At 40.5% G+C, this 17,619-nt stretch overlaps 2 protein-coding genes across 5 annotated transcripts in view; one reads left to right on the top strand and one right to left on the bottom strand.

Annotated features, from left to right (window-relative positions):
* The window catches only part of ltap1 (lipid transport auxiliary protein 1), a 50,935-nt gene that overhangs the window by 21,506 nt on the left and 11,810 nt on the right, over window positions 1-17,619 (bottom strand). For 2 of the 3 annotated variants that reach the window (XM_077527851.1, XM_077527852.1), the window contains 3 exons: window positions 13,669-14,054; window positions 11,601-11,847; window positions 6,321-6,429 (listed from right to left, as the gene is read on the bottom strand). The gene's annotated coding sequence lies outside the window, so the exon portion shown is untranslated. Of the gene's footprint in view, window positions 1-6,320; window positions 6,430-10,272; window positions 10,887-11,600; window positions 11,848-13,668; window positions 14,055-17,619 lie in introns of those variants that run through there. The other variant, XM_077527853.1, reaches the window with a different exon arrangement.
* On the top strand, window positions 242-15,459 carry atp8b2 (ATPase phospholipid transporting 8B2). 2 transcript variants are annotated; one of them, XM_077527838.1, is made up of 28 exons: window positions 242-352; window positions 3,120-3,178; window positions 3,279-3,392; window positions 3,587-3,685; window positions 3,776-3,837; window positions 3,996-4,068; window positions 4,309-4,379; window positions 4,453-4,532; window positions 4,599-4,757; window positions 6,038-6,126; window positions 6,227-6,423; window positions 6,563-6,683; window positions 6,823-6,910; window positions 7,036-7,070; window positions 7,159-7,318; window positions 7,395-7,583; window positions 7,714-7,829; window positions 8,011-8,163; window positions 8,259-8,370; window positions 8,454-8,559; window positions 8,657-8,846; window positions 9,146-9,329; window positions 10,742-10,965; window positions 11,032-11,115; window positions 11,344-11,589; window positions 11,676-11,814; window positions 13,141-13,271; window positions 13,604-15,459. In XM_077527838.1, the coding sequence occupies exons 1-28, from the start codon at window positions 328-330 to the stop codon at window positions 14,075-14,077; spliced, it is 3,780 nt and encodes a 1,259-aa protein (XP_077383964.1). In that variant the 5' UTR covers window positions 242-327; the 3' UTR covers window positions 14,078-15,459. The 2 variants fall into 2 exon arrangements, with proteins under 2 accessions (XP_077383964.1, XP_077383965.1); XM_077527839.1 differs by lacking the exons at window positions 242-352; window positions 3,120-3,178; window positions 3,279-3,392 and having other exon boundaries at window positions 3,670-3,685; window positions 3,908-4,068.

The raw sequence follows: 17,619 nt of genomic DNA on the forward strand, positions 1-17,619 counted from the left end.
GAAAGATCATCTTGTCTTGCCAATACAATAAACGGGATTTCAACATATGATAACTAGTTAAATAAATGTATTGAAACCAAGCAAAAAGTGTTAGTGAGTGAAGTTAACAACTCTACTTTATGGCACACTTTAAAAAACAACCGCTTTGGGCATAATGAATGTGGCTAGTTGTTTGTCTACATGTGCCCTGTGATTGGCTGGCAACCATGATTTATTTTATTTTATTTACTACTATACTGTCAATCAGTAAACGGTATTTTCCTCTCGTGTTTCTCTTGTAGATACTCTCATGGGCCATAGAAGAAGCAAGGCGACAGCAGTACTGAGATGTTTGCAAAGAAACCTCCTCCAGGTACAGCAGTAGCTAGCTAGTTAGCAACTAGCCATGATAAAGCTAAGCGAGTATCCCATATAAGCTGGCTTCTTTTCAAAAGCAGTTTATTAGGCGAAAATGACTCTTCACACCATTTTTAGAGAGGTATAATCTACTCCACCACTGTATAAAAGCAGTTGAGAATGAAACACAGAACACCAGCAACACTATCAAGCAGTGAGTTGACAATATAAACAAAAGAGTGTGTTAAAAACACACTTTAATGGTTACACATAATTGGTCCCGCTGCTCCACCTCGATGGCGCCTGGTTTGAGCCATCGAGCAACTTGATCCCCTTACTAAAAAGCCTTTCGTTACCTTGGTAACGTCCTTGCATATACGGTGACATAATGCCTTAGGCTGACACTGTTGTAAAGTCGTGGAAGTATACTGTACTATATTGCCTCATCATGAACAGGCGACAGCCAAGAAAAGTGATGATGATGATGATGATGATGATGATGATGATGGTGTAGGTCCACTTTCTATATGATGATGTGTATAGCAGTGAGTATTAATGTCAATGACCTTGCCTTTTGCCACTTGCCACTGCTGACTGAGACGCTGATCAATTTGAGGGCGCCAGGCTCCCTTGCTTCATCATCATCATCATCATCTTCATTCGTCAGCTCGAACACATCGCACCGGTGTGCACCTTCCTCCGACCTCTGGACCGTCGACTCTGTCATTGTGATGTGAGTGCGTGCGTGCCAACACGCATCAGTCTGCAGGGAATCATAAGGTTCTAAAATTGTAAGATTGTAAAAGCTATACAAATCAACTAACAGTTTTAATGTCCCTCCTAATATGAATTTCATATTTAATACAGAGAATTCAATGAGATTATGATTTATGAGGCTTTCCTTAGCTTTTGCCTGACTGACTTGCTTTTCCTGAAATTGTTAGCCCCCACTTTGCCATTGTTATGTAGCCTAGCTAAGTGGTTAGCCCTCCATATAAAAATGCCACTCGACTGCAATTAGACTCCAAATTTGTCATTCTCTGTGACATTACAGGTATTAGGTCTTTCATCTTGAATCGATACTGAAATACTCGTTTATGTCTCAGAGTGAGCCTGCAGGTTTGTCTGTAATGGACCTTTATGGATTTCTACGCACTTCTTCTCACATCGCAGTCAGCGTCGGGGGCCCCTAATGCCTTCACTGTTGTCAGACGTGCAGTCTTAAACACTTAATGGGCAGTTTGCAAAAGATGCAGTCAAGCGACTGTTCGGTGTTCTAAGGAAGAACAGAGGAAAGGAGATGGGAAGAGAGCCTGCATCTGATTACTTGGAACTACGAGATCCCGTTTGGGCAAATGGTGCTAGGACCATGAGAGCCATAGAACCACGTTTAAGAGAAGTTGCGTTTTATAATACGCTGTGCTAATGTTTTGGACATTTACCATCCATCATCCACCCATCCATTTAGCATCTGTCTGTCCATCCATCCATTATCCATCCAAACACCATCCACCCATTGATTTATCATCCATCCATCCATCCATCCATCATCCACCCATGGATTTATCATCCATCCATCCATCATCCACCCATGCATCCATCCATCCATCATCCACCCATCAATTTATCATCCATCCATTCATCCATCCATCCAGCCATCATCCCCCATCCATTCATCCATCCATTATACACCCATCAATTTATCATCCAACCATCAATCACCCATCCATTTATCATCCATCTGTCCACCCATCCATCCATCCATCCATCCATCCATCCATCCATCCATCCATCCATCCATCCATCCATCCATCCATCATCCACCCATGCATCCATCCATCCATCATCCACCCATGGATTTATCATCCATCCATCCATCCAGCTATCATCCCCCATCCATTCATCCATCCATCCATCCATCCATCATCCACTCATCGATTTATCATCCAACCATCAATCACCCATCCATTTATCATCCATCTGTCCACCCATCCATCCATCCATCCATCCAGCCATCATCCCCCATCCATTCATCCATCCATTATACACCCATCAATTTATCATCCAACCATCAATCACCCATCCATTTATCATCCATCTGTCCACCCACCCATCCATCCATCCGTCCGTCCATCCATCCATTCATCCATCCATCCATAGATACATACATCTATACATACATACATACATGAATGGAAAGAATCATATATTTTGGTATTATGCACATTCACATCTGATATCGTAATCAAATCTAAATACAACTTTAGAACTGCTAAGGCAAATCTATTATTGGATGTGATTAAACAAACATCTGACTGAGATCAAGGCTGTACTGTACAAACACAGGAAACAGCAGCACGTTTATTAATGTGTGATTGCGTGTTAATCACTTTAGTTGTGCCAACTCTTCCTGTGGCCTCTTCTCATGTCGTCATCAGTCAAATCTGTGCTGAAAACGCTATCCTTTCCTCAGAGCAACACAGGTACAATGCTTACATCTTTGCAGTGCTCTGCAGAGTCATTTCAGTTAAAAAGTGCTCTCATCAATATTTAAGTAGGCTGACCTAAGCAGTAAGAATTTATCTCAGCAACATGAGTATCACTGCACATTTTGGATGATATCCTATTAAATGTACATGATAAGGTGTTGATGGTTATGGCTGTTTGTCTGCAAGTGTCCTGCGATTGTCTGGCAACCAGTCCAGGAGGTACCTCACCTTTGGATGAATGAGATTGTAATTTGTATGTCTCTATCAAGTAATGTGTCTGTTGTGTTCCCGCAGAGGAGGAGAGAAGGGTCAGGGCCAATGACAGAGAGTACAATGAAAAATTCCAGTATGCCGTAAGCGCTCTTTTGCTCTCTCAACTAAACAACATTATGCTGTGCTATACTATATTTGATGCATGCGTCCTTTCCTTGTGCTCCTTCAAAACACAACAAGAGTAACTGCATCACCACATCCAAGTACAACATGCTCACCTTCCTGCCCATCAACCTGTTCGAGCAGTTCCAGGAAGTGGCCAACACATACTTCCTCTTCCTGCTCATTCTGCAGGTGAGGGGCGGGGTTACGTATACTCGACATAATCTGCCTCCTGCTGATTGCAGGAACTTTGCAGGGGCTTCCCACTACTGATTCAGACAAATGAATTACCGTTACATGAAAATGAAATCCTCTCACACAAATACCACCATTGTTTTTGCTCACATGCACCATTGAAACACACTTACATGCTCCCTCTGGTCTAGTTGATCCCTCAGATCTCTTCCCTGTCGTGGTTCACCACCATCGTGCCTTTAGCTCTGGTGTTGAGCATCACCGCCGTGAAGGACGCAACAGACGACTACGTGCGGATGTCTTGCTTTATGTCACAATAAAATACATTTAGAAAGACTTTTGTGATTAACATTGTCGTCTTCTTTGGTCGTCTCTTGTAGTTTCGCCACCGGACTGACAACCAAGTGAACAACCGACAGTCTCAAGTGCTCATCCGTGGCTTGTAAGTTTTAAACCTGTTAGGTGGATTTCTGCATGCATAATTTATTTTAAATTGTGTTATTTTTTTACAGGTCACATTGTGCAGCATGAAACTGTCCCAAAGTTTGAGTTGAAATAAATGTCAAATACTATTTGTATCTTCCTATTTCGCTGCGTCAGGCTTCAGAATGAAAAATGGATGAACGTCCGAGTGGGTGACATCATCAAATTGGAGAACAATCAGTTTGTGGCAGTAAGTAATAGTAAGCATAATCTGATAAAATCCAAATGTCTATCATTGAGTATTTTTTGCAGCACGCAAGGGTCAAAATATTAGCAACCTTTCTCACTATCATACATTGCAGTGATGCACCACTGCAGCCACAATAATAATGTTGATTTTTTTTTTTAAATGATACTGATCATCAAAACTGAACATTATATCCTTCATTGATTTATTGTTGTGTTTATGCGCCTCTGCCTCTTTTTCGAGGCTGACTTGCTGCTGTTGTCCAGTAGCGAACCTCACGGTCTCTGTTACATCGAAACGGCCGAACTGGACGGGTCAGTGAAAGCACTGCACACTTGTCCATCACTTCCACATAAATGACTTTGTGACGTGTTGAATATCCTACAGAGAGACCAACATGAAGGTGCGCCAGTCTGTCTCTGTGACGTCAGAATTGGGGGACCCCAACAACTTGGATCAATTCAATGGTGAGTTGTGAGGTGAGGTTTTTATGTGCTCGTCTATCAACTCATTATTCATCTCTGTCTGTGAAGGTGAGGTGGTATGCGAGCCCCCCAACAACAAGCTGGATCGTTTTAGCGGGACTTTGTACTGGAGGGACAAGAAATATTCTTTGACCAACCAGAACATGCTTCTTCGAGGCTGTGTCCTCCGCAACACCGAGGCCTGCTACGGCCTGGTCATATTTGCAGGTAGAAACATTTCCGACATCTCGGGGGTATTACTAGCTACAGAAGTTTATATTTTAATCTTGCAAATTTTCATGCGTGTGATCATATACATTTACAATGTGCTTAAAAGGGGTTTAAAAAATTGTGGTTAATCATTCCTACCAGTATTCCCAGCAATAAACAGGGATTTAGTGTGCTACTTTGTTACTGTTATTTTTGACAAAGCCCCATCGAAAGTCACTTCCAGAAAATGTCTGACCATCTGCCAAAGCACATTTACAAACATCATTAGCATCCTGCTGTGTGTTGCCATTGTTATTAACATGCGACTTTCCTGGAACAGTGATAACAGTTTAAAAAAAAATAAAAAAAATGCCTCCAAATTCACACAATGACGTTATTACTTTATTCCTTTGCCTATGAGGTTGTGGAAATGGAAATTGACCATGCTACATAAAAAGTTAACAAGCTAACTGGCTGACAGAGTAACTATATAGCATGGTGGTTATTAGTTTATTTCTTTGCCTATGAGGCTGTGGAAATGGAAATTGGCTGTGCTACATAAAAAGCTAACAAGCTAACTAGCATGGTGGTCATACAACCTCCGACCTTATGCAATAAGAATAAAATTGACTCGCAAACCAGCTCAAATACTGACTAGCTAGCTAGCTAACTAGGTTTTACATACTGATATAGTACAAGTTTGTAGGCTAACGAGATAAGGGTTAAGTTTTTCACATTAAACCAAAATTAATAAGAAAACTAACTATCCAACTAGAATGGATGCCTTATCATTTGAGTAGTTTTTGCAGTAATGTAAAATAAGAACCTAAGTAGTTGACTTCCTTACAAAATAAGAATACAATTGTTTGAATAGTTATGACCAGGTAAATCAACTTAGCAAGCCAGCTAAATAACGATTGGTTTTTGCACTTTAATACCGATTGCAACCTAACCAGCAAAGTAGACAACTAATGTGCTAACTATAAGCTTACTAACAAGGCAGTCACCCAGCACCTCATTCTAGAGAGGAAAAATAGCTTTATTGCATCATAATAATCTCAAAATAAAAAGCTCGTAACAGGCTAACTTCACAACTAATTAGCTGAATAGTTAGCTAGCTAGCTTCACAACTAATTATCTGAATAGTTAGGATGGTCAAGTCAAGTCAGTTAATCCATTACATCCTGATTAAAATTATGTCAGTGGGCCTATTCCACTAGTTACATAGATACTTTTTGTACAAAACTCTACAGATTGCTAACAACATATACACATGATATTTTGTGTTTACTTTCCAGGCCCAGACACCAAGCTGATGCAGAACAGCGGTCGCACTAAGTTCAAGCGTACCAGCATCGACCGTCTGATGAACACTTTGGTCCTCTGGGTGGGACACCGTCTCACTTTCACAGCCGACAACTATTTGAGGACATGATCTCAGTGGATTTAGTGTCATATCTCAAGGCATTCGTCTTTCTCCATGTCAGATCTTTGGTTTCCTGGTGTGCATGGGTGTCATTTTGGCTGCGGGCAACGCCGTGTGGGAACGAGAGGTTGGATCGCTGTTTCAGAGTTACTTGCCTTGGGATCCTCCGGTGGACGGCTTCCTCTTCTCCGCTGTCCTCGCCTTCTGGTCCTATGTGATCATCCTCAACACGGTGGTGCCCATCTCGCTATATGTCAGGTAAACCTGTATGATAATTAAGTGATACATTATTTTTTTTTGTAAGATTTTAAAAGGAAGACACAATTTCATGACAGTAAAGTTGGAACATAAAAGAAAAGTATTTTTGCATTTAGATGATTTTCTGTGCACGTAACAGCGTGGAGGTGATCAGACTGGGCCACAGCTACTTCATCAACTGGGACCAACGAATGTTCTGCCCAAAGTGCAACACAGCAGCCGAGGCGCGGACCACCACGCTGAGTGAGGAGCTGGGCCAGGTGGGTTTCCACAGCAAAGTAGACAAAGTGCTTATGTGGAGGGACTCACCGTTTGATATTTTCTGTAATTGCGCTGGTGTTTGACCCACTTATTCTGCAACATTTTAGTTATTTTCAAACAGAAATTATTTGTATTCAGGTTGAGTACATCTTCAGTGACAAGACTGGAACACTCACACAGAACATCATGAGCTTCAAAAAGTGCTCCATCAATGGGCACAGTTATGGTGAGTTCACACAAAACAGTTTTTTTTTTTTTTTTGTCAAACTTTACTATAACATCAAGCCAACAAATGTCCATAAATACGGTAAATAATATCTCAATGTATAGTTAAATTTGTGTTATTTTTAGGGGAAGTAGCAGATCCACTAGGGCCCCAGCCAAAGGTCTGTGTACCCCAAATATCTATAGTACATACAGTCCCTCAAAATGTGCATATGACTTCATAATATTGCATCTCCATCTCCATTCCAGAGGCTGGACTTCACTCCTTTCAATCCCCTGGCAGACCCAGACTTCTGTTTCTATGACGACACACTCCTGGAATCAGTCAAAGTGGGAGATTCCCACACTCAAGAGTTTTTCCGCCTGCTCTCCCTCTGCCACACCGTCATGAGTGAAGAGAAGAGTGAGGGTGAGGAGGAATCGCCGTGGATCTGTCATATGTGATCCCATCAATGACTTTCTACCCTTTGGGTGTTCCTGTCCAGGTGAGGTGGTCTACAAAGCCCAGTCTCCGGACGAGAGGGCTCTAGTAACAGCCGCAAGGAACTTTGGATTTGTGTTTCGCTCTCGAACGCCCGGGACCATCACCACCACTGAGATGGGGCGAACCGTTACCTATACGCTGCTTGCCATCCTGGACTTCAACAACGCACGCAAGAGGATGTCTGTTATTGGTGTGTTGCCCTGATATATATGAGAGAGGGGGGGTGGGAGGCTAATGAAGAGAAGAGAGAGAGACAGAGAGAGATATTTTTTTTACAAGGATGATGCTGTCCTCAGTGTTTTTGTTGTGCTGTTTGTCAGTCCGTAACCCAGAGGGCAGGATCCGTCTGTACTGCAAAGGTGCTGACACGGTGTTGTTGGAGAGGCTCCGCCCCTGTAAGCAAGACCTGATCAATATCACCTCAGACCACCTCAACGTGAGTCACTAACCACAGGTTCAGTCAACCCTCTCTTAGTGGGCGGACTCCTGCGTGAACCTGTTCTGCCATCTACTGTCAAAGTGGCAAGAGTAGCTCATGCAAACATCATTTTAAAGGGTATTTCATGCCAGTGTACAATATTCTGATTTTGCCAATCTTTTTTTGTGATGGACTACAGGAATATGGCGCAGAGGGGCTACGGACACTGGCTCTGGCCTACAGGGACCTGTCAGAGGAGCATTGGGAGATGTGGTCAGAGAGTCACCGATGTGCTGAGAAAGAAGAAGAGCTGCTGTCAGCTGCCTATGAGCAGATAGAACAAGACATGATTGTCAGTACACTTTGTCCATTCATAGCCTAGTAAAACAGGCCAAAATCTAGATTTCCAGGGGTTACCTTTCGATCTAAAAATGTGTCTATGTTTAGTTGCTGGGTGCTACAGCTATAGAGGACAAGCTGCAGGAAGGTGTCCCAGAGACCATCGCCCTCCTCTCACTTGCTAACATCAAGACGTGGGTCTTAACAGGAGACAAGCAAGGTGAGACCGACAGAAGTAGTGATTTGATTTTTATTAAGACAGTACCAGGATCCACTCAAGTTCCGCTGTGCTATCTCGCACAGAGACGGCCGTCAATATTGGCTACTCGTGCAAAATGCTGACAGATGATATGGCCGAGGTTTTCATCATCAGTGGACACAGCGTCCAGAGGGTGAAGCAGGAACTCAGGTCAGACTTTATGGATGGACGGCTGCACTTCATTGAAAGAAATTTGATTTACTGCTAAATTGTGGCACAGACAAGTCTCGGGTTTCTTCCTCTACAGGAGAGCCAGGGATCAGATGATCGCACAGTCGCGAACAAAAGATGGTGAGAAAGAGGAGGTGGTCGAGGGATGTGGCGAAGCCTGCGTCACGAGATTTAGAAGAGCAGGAAAACAGTCACAATTTCCAACTTTAAACCTCATGGACAACATCTCTGGAGATTTCGCCCTCATCATCAATGGCCACAGCCTGGTAGGAATCTGACAGACGTATCTCAAAATATACATAAATAATCATGCCCAAAGATGTACAATATAAAATGAGCTACAGCCGTTGCTTTCTGTTGGCGTAAAAAGCAGGATTACAGAGGATGACATTCAATCATTTTCAACAAAAACTAGGCTGTGTTGAAACACTTACTGTTTTGTTTTTCTTCTTACAAATTTACAAACGAAATAAGCGTGCTGCCATCTAGTGCTCAACAGTGTAATTACACCCAATATAAATGGTTTGTGAACCACTCAAAGTGCTCTCAACTGTCATCCAACAAGGCCCACGCACTGGAAGCAGACATGGAGGAGGAGTTTGTCACGACGGCGTGCGCATGCAAAGCGGTGATTTGCTGTCGAGTTACGCCTCTGCAAAAGGCTCAGGTGGTGGAGCTGGTGAAGAAATACAAGAGGGCCGTCACCTTGGCCATAGGGGATGGAGCGAATGACGTGAGCATGATCAAGAGTAAGTTGGAGGAAGAATGATAACAAGGAGGAAAGGAACAAGAAGGAAAAGAGAAGTTGATCTGCCTGTGTCCACTTTTCGGCAACCACATGCTCAACAGAGCTTCAGTAACAGACATGTTGTTCTACCTCAATGTTACGAAAAAGCCAGGCAGGCTGTGTGGCAATGAATGTTGCAGTGCATGCTATGTCCTCATCGCACTGTGAACTTCTTTCTTAAACCACCTTGAAGCCCCAGTGACAGAAAAACAGTCCGTGCTCACTTCTATGTTGAGATAACCCGATAACCCAACGTACTCTTTTTCTGTGTGTTCCTGCAATAGTTTTGTAATTGTTGCATCACACTTTTTTTTTTTTTTTTTGGCAGCATGTGCATACCTGCATAGGTCCTCATATAATGACAGGAGATTATTTTTTTTTAAATTACCCTACGTATATTTACAGTACCTTCATGTATGTATATTTGTCATTATGGTTTTAGTTTAGGTTTTGTTTTGGTTTCGGGATAATAATTATGGGTAAATTTTCAGAATCTGGTTACGTTTCTGTGACTGGTTAAGGTTAGCTTAGGGTTAAGGAATAATTGTGAGTCTAGGCATAGTGTTTAGGGCTAGCGGTTAGAGCCAGTCGAAATTACAAGACTAAGATGTTCTTTTTTACAACATGCATATATTTCTCATGCCATGAGAACTATACAAAAACACAGAAAACAAAATTATTTAAAAAGATAAATAACAAAATAATTCTCATAGAGAACATAAACATAGAAACAAATCAAAAACTGAACTTCTATTTACCATATAGCTGTTAATATCCACTTCATACGCATGCTAACACGCAAACAATGTTACCATGCTAATAGTGCACACTAGCGCTAACAATAGTACACTACTGCCAAAATACATCGTAACAGAAAGAGTGCAAATGATTCCGAATTACGTTACCTCATTGGCTCATTGGTAAAAAAGCTTCTTCCAGCTGTTACAAAAGCAACACTTAGGCTAGCTTTCCACATTTTGCTCTTACACGAAGCGACGTAGCAATGCCTCAATCATTAGCGTCCCCATGAAACACGCACATAACAAACATCGGTTCCACTTAGTATATATGATATCATCAAAACTAAATGTATTCATTTTTAAAGCTGACTCTGATGGCAGCAACAGTTTGAGTAGGGTAGGTCAGAGTTGGTGTGGGTATACAGGGATAGGGTTACTATCAAGGCTATGGGTGAGGTTCATTTGGGGTTTTCAGCCAATGACCAGAGGTGGTCACTGGGCACTTGTTCCTTCTCTTAAAAACTGATGCACATTTGGATTTATGTTGGAATGTATGACTTGTAAATATTAACCTTAAACATAAAAGAAGTAGCAGAACGTAAGAAACACCCTAACCCCAAATTTTCCCCTCCAGGTGCTCATATTGGCGTTGGTATCTCAGGACAAGAAGGCATCCAAGCCGTGTTGGCCAGTGACTACTCCTTCTCCCAGTTCCGCTTTTTGCAGCGTCTTCTGCTGGTGCACGGTCGATGGTCCTACCTACGCATGTGTCGCTTCCTGTGCTATTTCTTCTACAAGAACTTCGCCTTCACCATGGTGCACTTCTGGTTCGGCTTCTTCTGTGGCTTCTCTGCCCAGGTCTGAGAGGAAAGCTTATAGTGTGGCGTACAGAACAACCATCATGTACTTTTTGCTCGATTGCAGACGGTGTATGATCAATTCTTCATCACACTCTACAATATTGTCTACACGTCTCTGCCTGTGCTCGCAATGGGCATATTTGATCAGGTATTAATAGATATTGAGAGCTACAAGTGTAAGGAATGCCAACTCTTTGTAATGTGTTACCATGACAATACTGCATCATGATAGTGGTACTATTAAGAGTTGGATTAAGTCTTATAAGTACCCACTGGCTCTACCAATGATGAGTTAGCGTGTATTAGCACAAAAGAGGTTTCAATCCACTACCTTAGAATCTTTTTTTTTTTTTTTTTTTAATCTCCTGCATTTTAGGATGTGCCTGATCAAAGGAGTCTGAAGTATCCAAAGCTGTATGAGCCCGGCCAACTCAACCTTCTCTTCAATAAACGAGAGTTCTTCATCTGCATCGCCCAGGGCATCTACACGTCAGTGGTGCTGTTTTTTGTCCCCTACGCCATCCTAGCCAACGCCTCGCAAAGCAGCGGAGAGCCTCTCGCCGACCACCAGACCTTCGCTGTCACCACGGCGACAGCCTTGGTCATTGTTGTGAGTGTACAGGTAAGCCTTACCGGAATCGTGTGAACTTCCACGCAGCTGCTCCCGTTATAAACATGCTGTACTGTTTTTGTATTCTGTTTACGTAGATCTCACTGGACACAGGCTTCTGGACCGTTTTCAACCATGTGTTTGTGTGGGGCTCGTTGGGCTGCTATTTCACCGTCATGTTTGCTGTACACAGTCAGACACTCTTCGGGAGCTTCCCCAGTCACTTCCATTTTGTAGGTCGGTCCGTGGTCATGTTCCACCCACAAAACACTATGAAAACATAACCAAAAAAACAACCTGTTAAGTAAGTGTTGAATGTTTTTGCATCAAGTGTCTGTGGCCAAAAAGTACTGTGGTTTCATCAGATCGTAACAAATTTTCCCACGTGCGTTTCGATAACTTCTTCCCCCCCCTTTTTTTTTGGCCATTATTCCAAATAAAAGTAGATAAAATGTTTCTAATTAATTAAAGCCTTAAATAGCATTAAAAAGCATTAAATATAACCAGAGGCATAAAAAAATTAAATACAATGAATGTAAAAAAAAATGTTTTTCATGCTTTATTTTACATAAAATGTTATGCAAAGGAGTCACTATAATACACAATTTAGTAATAATAAATGTGATTAAAAAATTTTTTTATTTGCGGGGACTGGTAGCTAGTTGTAATTTTCTATTGCCTGCCGTCCTTGAGTTGCTTCATGTTTCAAATATCAATTGCTATGAATTTAGAAAGAAAAATGTACTGTCCCGGTCACCAACGTCCAACATTAAACACTAATGCCAACTAGCAGCACAAAATTACCTCAACACAAATGTATGACTTATGATGTTTTACACTTCTCTTAACTTCAATTAACTTTATGAATTACTATAGAATTACTGTATCAGAGGTTGAAAAGATACAACCACATTTGTATTTGGTAACCATATGTGTCCAGTTTTATGTTAATTAACAAGAGTAAGAAAAACTTGAAAAACATGTTTTTGTACATTTAGAACAAATATAGCGTGTGATTATTTTGCGATTAATCGCAAGTTAACTATGAAAATCCTGTGATTAATGAAGGTTAAAAATTGTAATCAATTGACAGCCCTAATATATACACAATATAATGCATATACAGTATTTATGTATGTATGTATGTATGTATGTGTGTACATTGTACTGTATATGTGTGTACATGTGTATATTTAGAGTACGACATGGTATTAAACTTGTTTAAAGTTGGATGAAAAACAGCATTAAAGTGCATTAAATTAAAAGTTCCAAATATCAGTCGATGTTCGCAGTAAACCCTCAGACTTCTACAAGAGAGAAAAATAGAATAGCCTAAAATTTATTACGGGTTATTCAGAGGCACTTTATATGGTGTCAGGTGTGTGATGACTCATTTTACATGCATTTAAAGGTAATCACCAGTTTTAAGAAAGTGTGCCAACTGTTTATGTTTGTTTGAAGGGAATAAAATGGACTTAAGAAAGAGCCATGGGGAACTCCAAATTGTAAATTGTTCACCATTTGAGGCTTAACAATTGCATGTTTGTGTGTTTTTGAGTTTAGGCAGTGCTCAGAGCACACTATTGCAGCCAGTCGTGTGGTTGACTATTGCACTTGCAACGGCAATCTGTATAGTTCCAGTTTTGGCATTCCGCTTCCTCAAGTTGGACCTCAAACCTCAACTCTCAGACACGGTGAGAGAGCGAGAGAGAGAAAAAAAAAAAAGAACAGTCACGCTAATGTGTCTTCAAAATCAAGACAAATTGTCTGACCAATGATTAACTTGTGAAACATTTTAACGGTTGAATGAATACTGTGACTGACCTCACACATTGTAAATAGGCTGTCAATGTTTGCATAATCGGTGTACGCTAATGACACATGATGCTTTAATGCAGTTTTACTGCTTTGTGGCCTTTTTTAGTCATGATGATGTAAAAAACATCGTTTGTTTTATTTTCGTTTTATTGCATATTCTATTACACTATAAAATCATGACTAAAAATGTTTGATTTCCACGCTCTAGGTCCGCTACGCTGAGCTGGTGCGTCAAAAGAAACGTAGGCCCGCAGGTGGTAGGGTGACATCCACCTGGCGCAGTGCGGGCAGCGTCTCCGAGGGCCGCCTGGGCGCAAGGGGCGGTTCCCGGAGGTCCGGTTACGCCTTCGCCCACCAGGAGGGATTTGGGGAGCTGATCACCTCCGGGAAGAACATGCGTCTGTCGTCTCTGGCTCTGGCCAGCTTCGCCTCCAAACACAGCGCCAGCTGGATCGACACCCTGCGGAGGAAAAAGCACGTTCACACGCCCCCTAGTACGTCGGGGGAGTGCACCCCTGCGCTCTCGCACTCCTCTTCTGTTCTGGGGTCCTCGCAGGAAGCACCCATCGAGGAGGAAAGAGTCGGAGACTCCCAGATGATTCCCACGACGTCCACTTCGGAGGATCTTCGGGAAGTAGCCAGCAGCACAGGCTCGCCATCTGTTGCCATGACGACCACATAAACAGAGTGAAAAAATGCTGACATTATCAGGATGGATTTGAAAGCTGATTGGGTAAAGAAAGAGTCCCAATGCTAATATACAGGGAGTCCTCGAGTTATGTCAGTTACGTTCCTACACTAGCGATGTAACCCGAATTACGACTTAAGTCGAATTTCCCCATTAAAGTCAATATTTACATCAAAATAATTTGCATTAACAAAAATCTAAAATACTTAAAAAAAAAAATTTTTAAAAGTAAAAGAAGAAGAAAAAAAGATGCTGGCCGACTGAAGCCCAAGTCCTTTCTGCGATCTTTTTATGATGTCTAACTTCGTTTCCATGGTAATTGCTTTTCTTTCAGCTGGACCAACATTGATAAAAGACGGAGCTTTCTTCTTTGGGGCCATGATGTGGAAAAAAGAGGGCAAAAAAGCCAAAGATACTCCTACAAGTGCACAAGCGCTAGTATTAGCTAACTGCTACATAGCGGACAGGGGGAAAACACTGCGGGCAATATGGCAGACGAGGAGCCGAAATGGTGGACCGGGCGTAACCGCTGAAAGTTGAAGGCCTTAGGTCAAGTGCGCCTTAACTCGATGACTCCCTGTAGTTTAAATTACATTGGCGAGTAGTGCTGATTGTGAAGACCATGGGCAGATTAGATTCACATGGCAACAAATGGAGACATTTTCAGAGGCGGCAAATTCAGGTCCAGAAAGTAAAAACCCTGCCACAGTTTGGCTTTAGCCCCAGGTGCTAGCTAGCACGCTAACTAGATCCCATGGTGCTCATTTACATGCTAGGGAGCTAGCTAGTTAGCATCAGCGGCTAGCCAAACTGTGTCAGGGTTTTTACTTTCTGGACCTGGATTTGCCACCTCTGCATTTGATTGGACAGGGAAAAAAAATCATACATCCACATATGCATATTAGAAGCAGTGCAGCCAAGAGAAATGCTACAAAATTAAGATAATAGAATGTTGGGAATATATTAATATAATTTTATGGGACAGATACTGTATAAGAATTTATGTTGTGAATGTAGGTCAATTAGCAGCAGCATATTTCAAGAGAGCATACAATTATTATTAATGCAACTTATTACGTCTCAATGAGAACAACAAGTTACCCTCATGTCACACATCTACTCGCCACTTTGTCTTTTCGTCGACTGCATCATATTGATGTGTTTAAAGCAGCGTGATGCAAGTTTGATGGCTCCCTGGCTTGTAATAGGAAGCCAAGTAGAAACTCAAACAGACTAATGGATGTGGGAGCTCATTTTGTGTGCCTGCTAGTTGCTTCGACATGCACTCTGAAAATGAAAAGTATTCGGGCATTATCATGCCTTGATTGCTGTGTGTCGAGTTGTACGAGTCTAAATATATATCCATGAACGATTAAGCAGGATGTGAATCTCCTATTAAATAAGGCAGAATGTTTTAGAGATATATTTATTAAACAGCACTTGACTCCAGGAAGTGATCCCAAGTGGGGACATACTTATATCTAGGGGTGTGAATTGCCTAGTACCTGACGATTCGATTCGTATCACGATTCACAGGTCACGATTCGATTCGATACCGATTAATCCCGATACGAATTTATAAGTCGATTGTTGCGATTTTTTTTCATTCAAATTTAGAAAATACTAATCAGTACGCTTGTAGAGTGTAAGATTTATATGAAAATGTATTATTTATTTATCTGAAAGTTCAGTCTTATAGAGGTTGTAATCTGTTTCATGTTTGAACAGCATTAAAATAAAATATTAAGGCTTAATGTTCCGTTCATATAACATTCTTCCATGCTCAAGGTGTGAATCCTTAAAAAAAAAAAAAAAAAAAAAAAAAATCGATTCTGCCGATTATTGAATCGATTCGAGAATCGCGCGATGTAGTATCGCGATATATCGCCGAATCGATTTTTTTTTTTTTTACACCCCTACTTATATCTAAATAAAAGTTCATGCATAGATTGAGAAAGAACCTGATATATGAAAAGTTTATTGATTTTGACATGGAGATTGGGAGAGAACTTTCAGACATTTTTCAGACTCTGATGTTTTACATTTGATGGGAAAAATACAAAATTTCGGGCCACATGCTTTTCTTTTCGGGAAAACTTATACTCAAAGTTGGGGATAAATGTTCATAAAATTTAGACGAGAGATATTTACTCGTGATTAAAAAGCCTGCTACAAGCTATTCACTTCACTGGTGATTTATTGGGAAATTTTGCAGATACATGCTCATTAGGGGAAACTAATTTTGAATATACACAGCTTTTTTTTTTTTGCTTTTTTTTCCCTCCAGGATAAAACCATGCAAAACTTTTAACTTTTACTGTGGATTGAAGTTAAAAATATCTATATATGTAGATGTATGCTTTTTAATGGGGATAAATACTCTTAAAATATGGAGATATGTGCTTTTAGTAGTTTTTTTTTTTATGATTTGCATAAGCACTAAAAACAAAAGGATGACAAAATTATCAACACCTGACACTAAGGGAGCAAAACGTTGGGTTAAATTTTCACCACTATAAACACAAAATCACCGTCACACCCTTTGCAGAACAATACACACAATGATTATAGAAACACTAACTTGTGTACATTAGACACATAGAAGTATGTCATGACTGACAAATGACATGAGTCAGTTGATTAAACACACAGATGAGGTGTGAAAACACATTCTTTCAAGTGTATATTTGCACTTTTTCTGTGTACTTTTTTTTTTTTTTAGTAATCTAATCACTGAGATGTTTTAAATTAAAACAGTAGTGTGTAGCTGGTTAATCAAAATTATGAAATGTATGTTTTCTAATTTGTGTTTATGATATCTGTATTATGGATCCAGATGACAAAATATTCAGATTATTGCTTATTAATGGGATACAAACTCATACAACGTGAAGATACATGCTTTACATTGGTAATTAAAATTACAGAATTGGGAGACACATGCTTTATTTTAGGATATAAAACCTTACTAAATAGCTCCTTATTGCAGGGGTGTCAAATATACGGCCCATGGGCGAGGAACTGGCCCGTCAGAGTTTCGTTCAATCTGGGCCAGGCCCATCAGGACTGAACATAAACTGCATTTTTTTTTTTTTCCCACTAAAATGAACTGTTGCTGCCAAATGTATCCACTGGAGGGCGCACCACTTAAATGAAATAAATAAATGAAATAAATAAATAAATAAATAAATAAATAAATGTGGGAATAAAAACAAATATAAAAAATATAATTCAAAAAAAATAAAAAAAATAATATAAATGGAAATAAAAACAATATATAAATATATACATAAACAAATAAATGTAAAATAAATAAAAAAATAAAAAAACGAGATTCAAAAAAATTTAAATAATAATCACATGTGCAAAGAAATACAAAAATAAATATATAAATATAATTAAATATCAATAAATAACGCTCTGCTCTCACGTGTTTATTTCATGCTGTAGACATGAAATGTTATTCAAATGGGGGGACGGTCTTAAGTGTTTCTTGGGTTGAACTTTTACCTATTGGTCCTCCATATTATTCAGGA

Source organism: Festucalex cinctus, chromosome 7 (assembly GCF_051991245.1).
Source record: "Festucalex cinctus isolate MCC-2025b chromosome 7, RoL_Fcin_1.0, whole genome shotgun sequence".
NCBI lineage: Eukaryota > Metazoa > Chordata > Actinopteri > Syngnathiformes > Syngnathidae > Festucalex > Festucalex cinctus.

What these genes read in the sequence shown, in the direction of transcription:
- atp8b2 (XM_077527838.1), top strand. Translation starts at nt 328, where the DNA reads ATGTTTGCAAAGAAACCTCCTCCAG. An exon ending in TGAACACTTTGGTCCTCTGG is followed by an intron (nt 6,127 to 6,226) that starts GTGGGACACCGT and finishes TCTCCATGTCAG; the next exon opens with ATCTTTGGTTTCCTGGTGTG. An exon ending in AGATAGAACAAGACATGATT is followed by an intron (nt 8,164 to 8,258) that starts GTCAGTACACTT and finishes GTCTATGTTTAG; the next exon opens with TTGCTGGGTGCTACAGCTAT.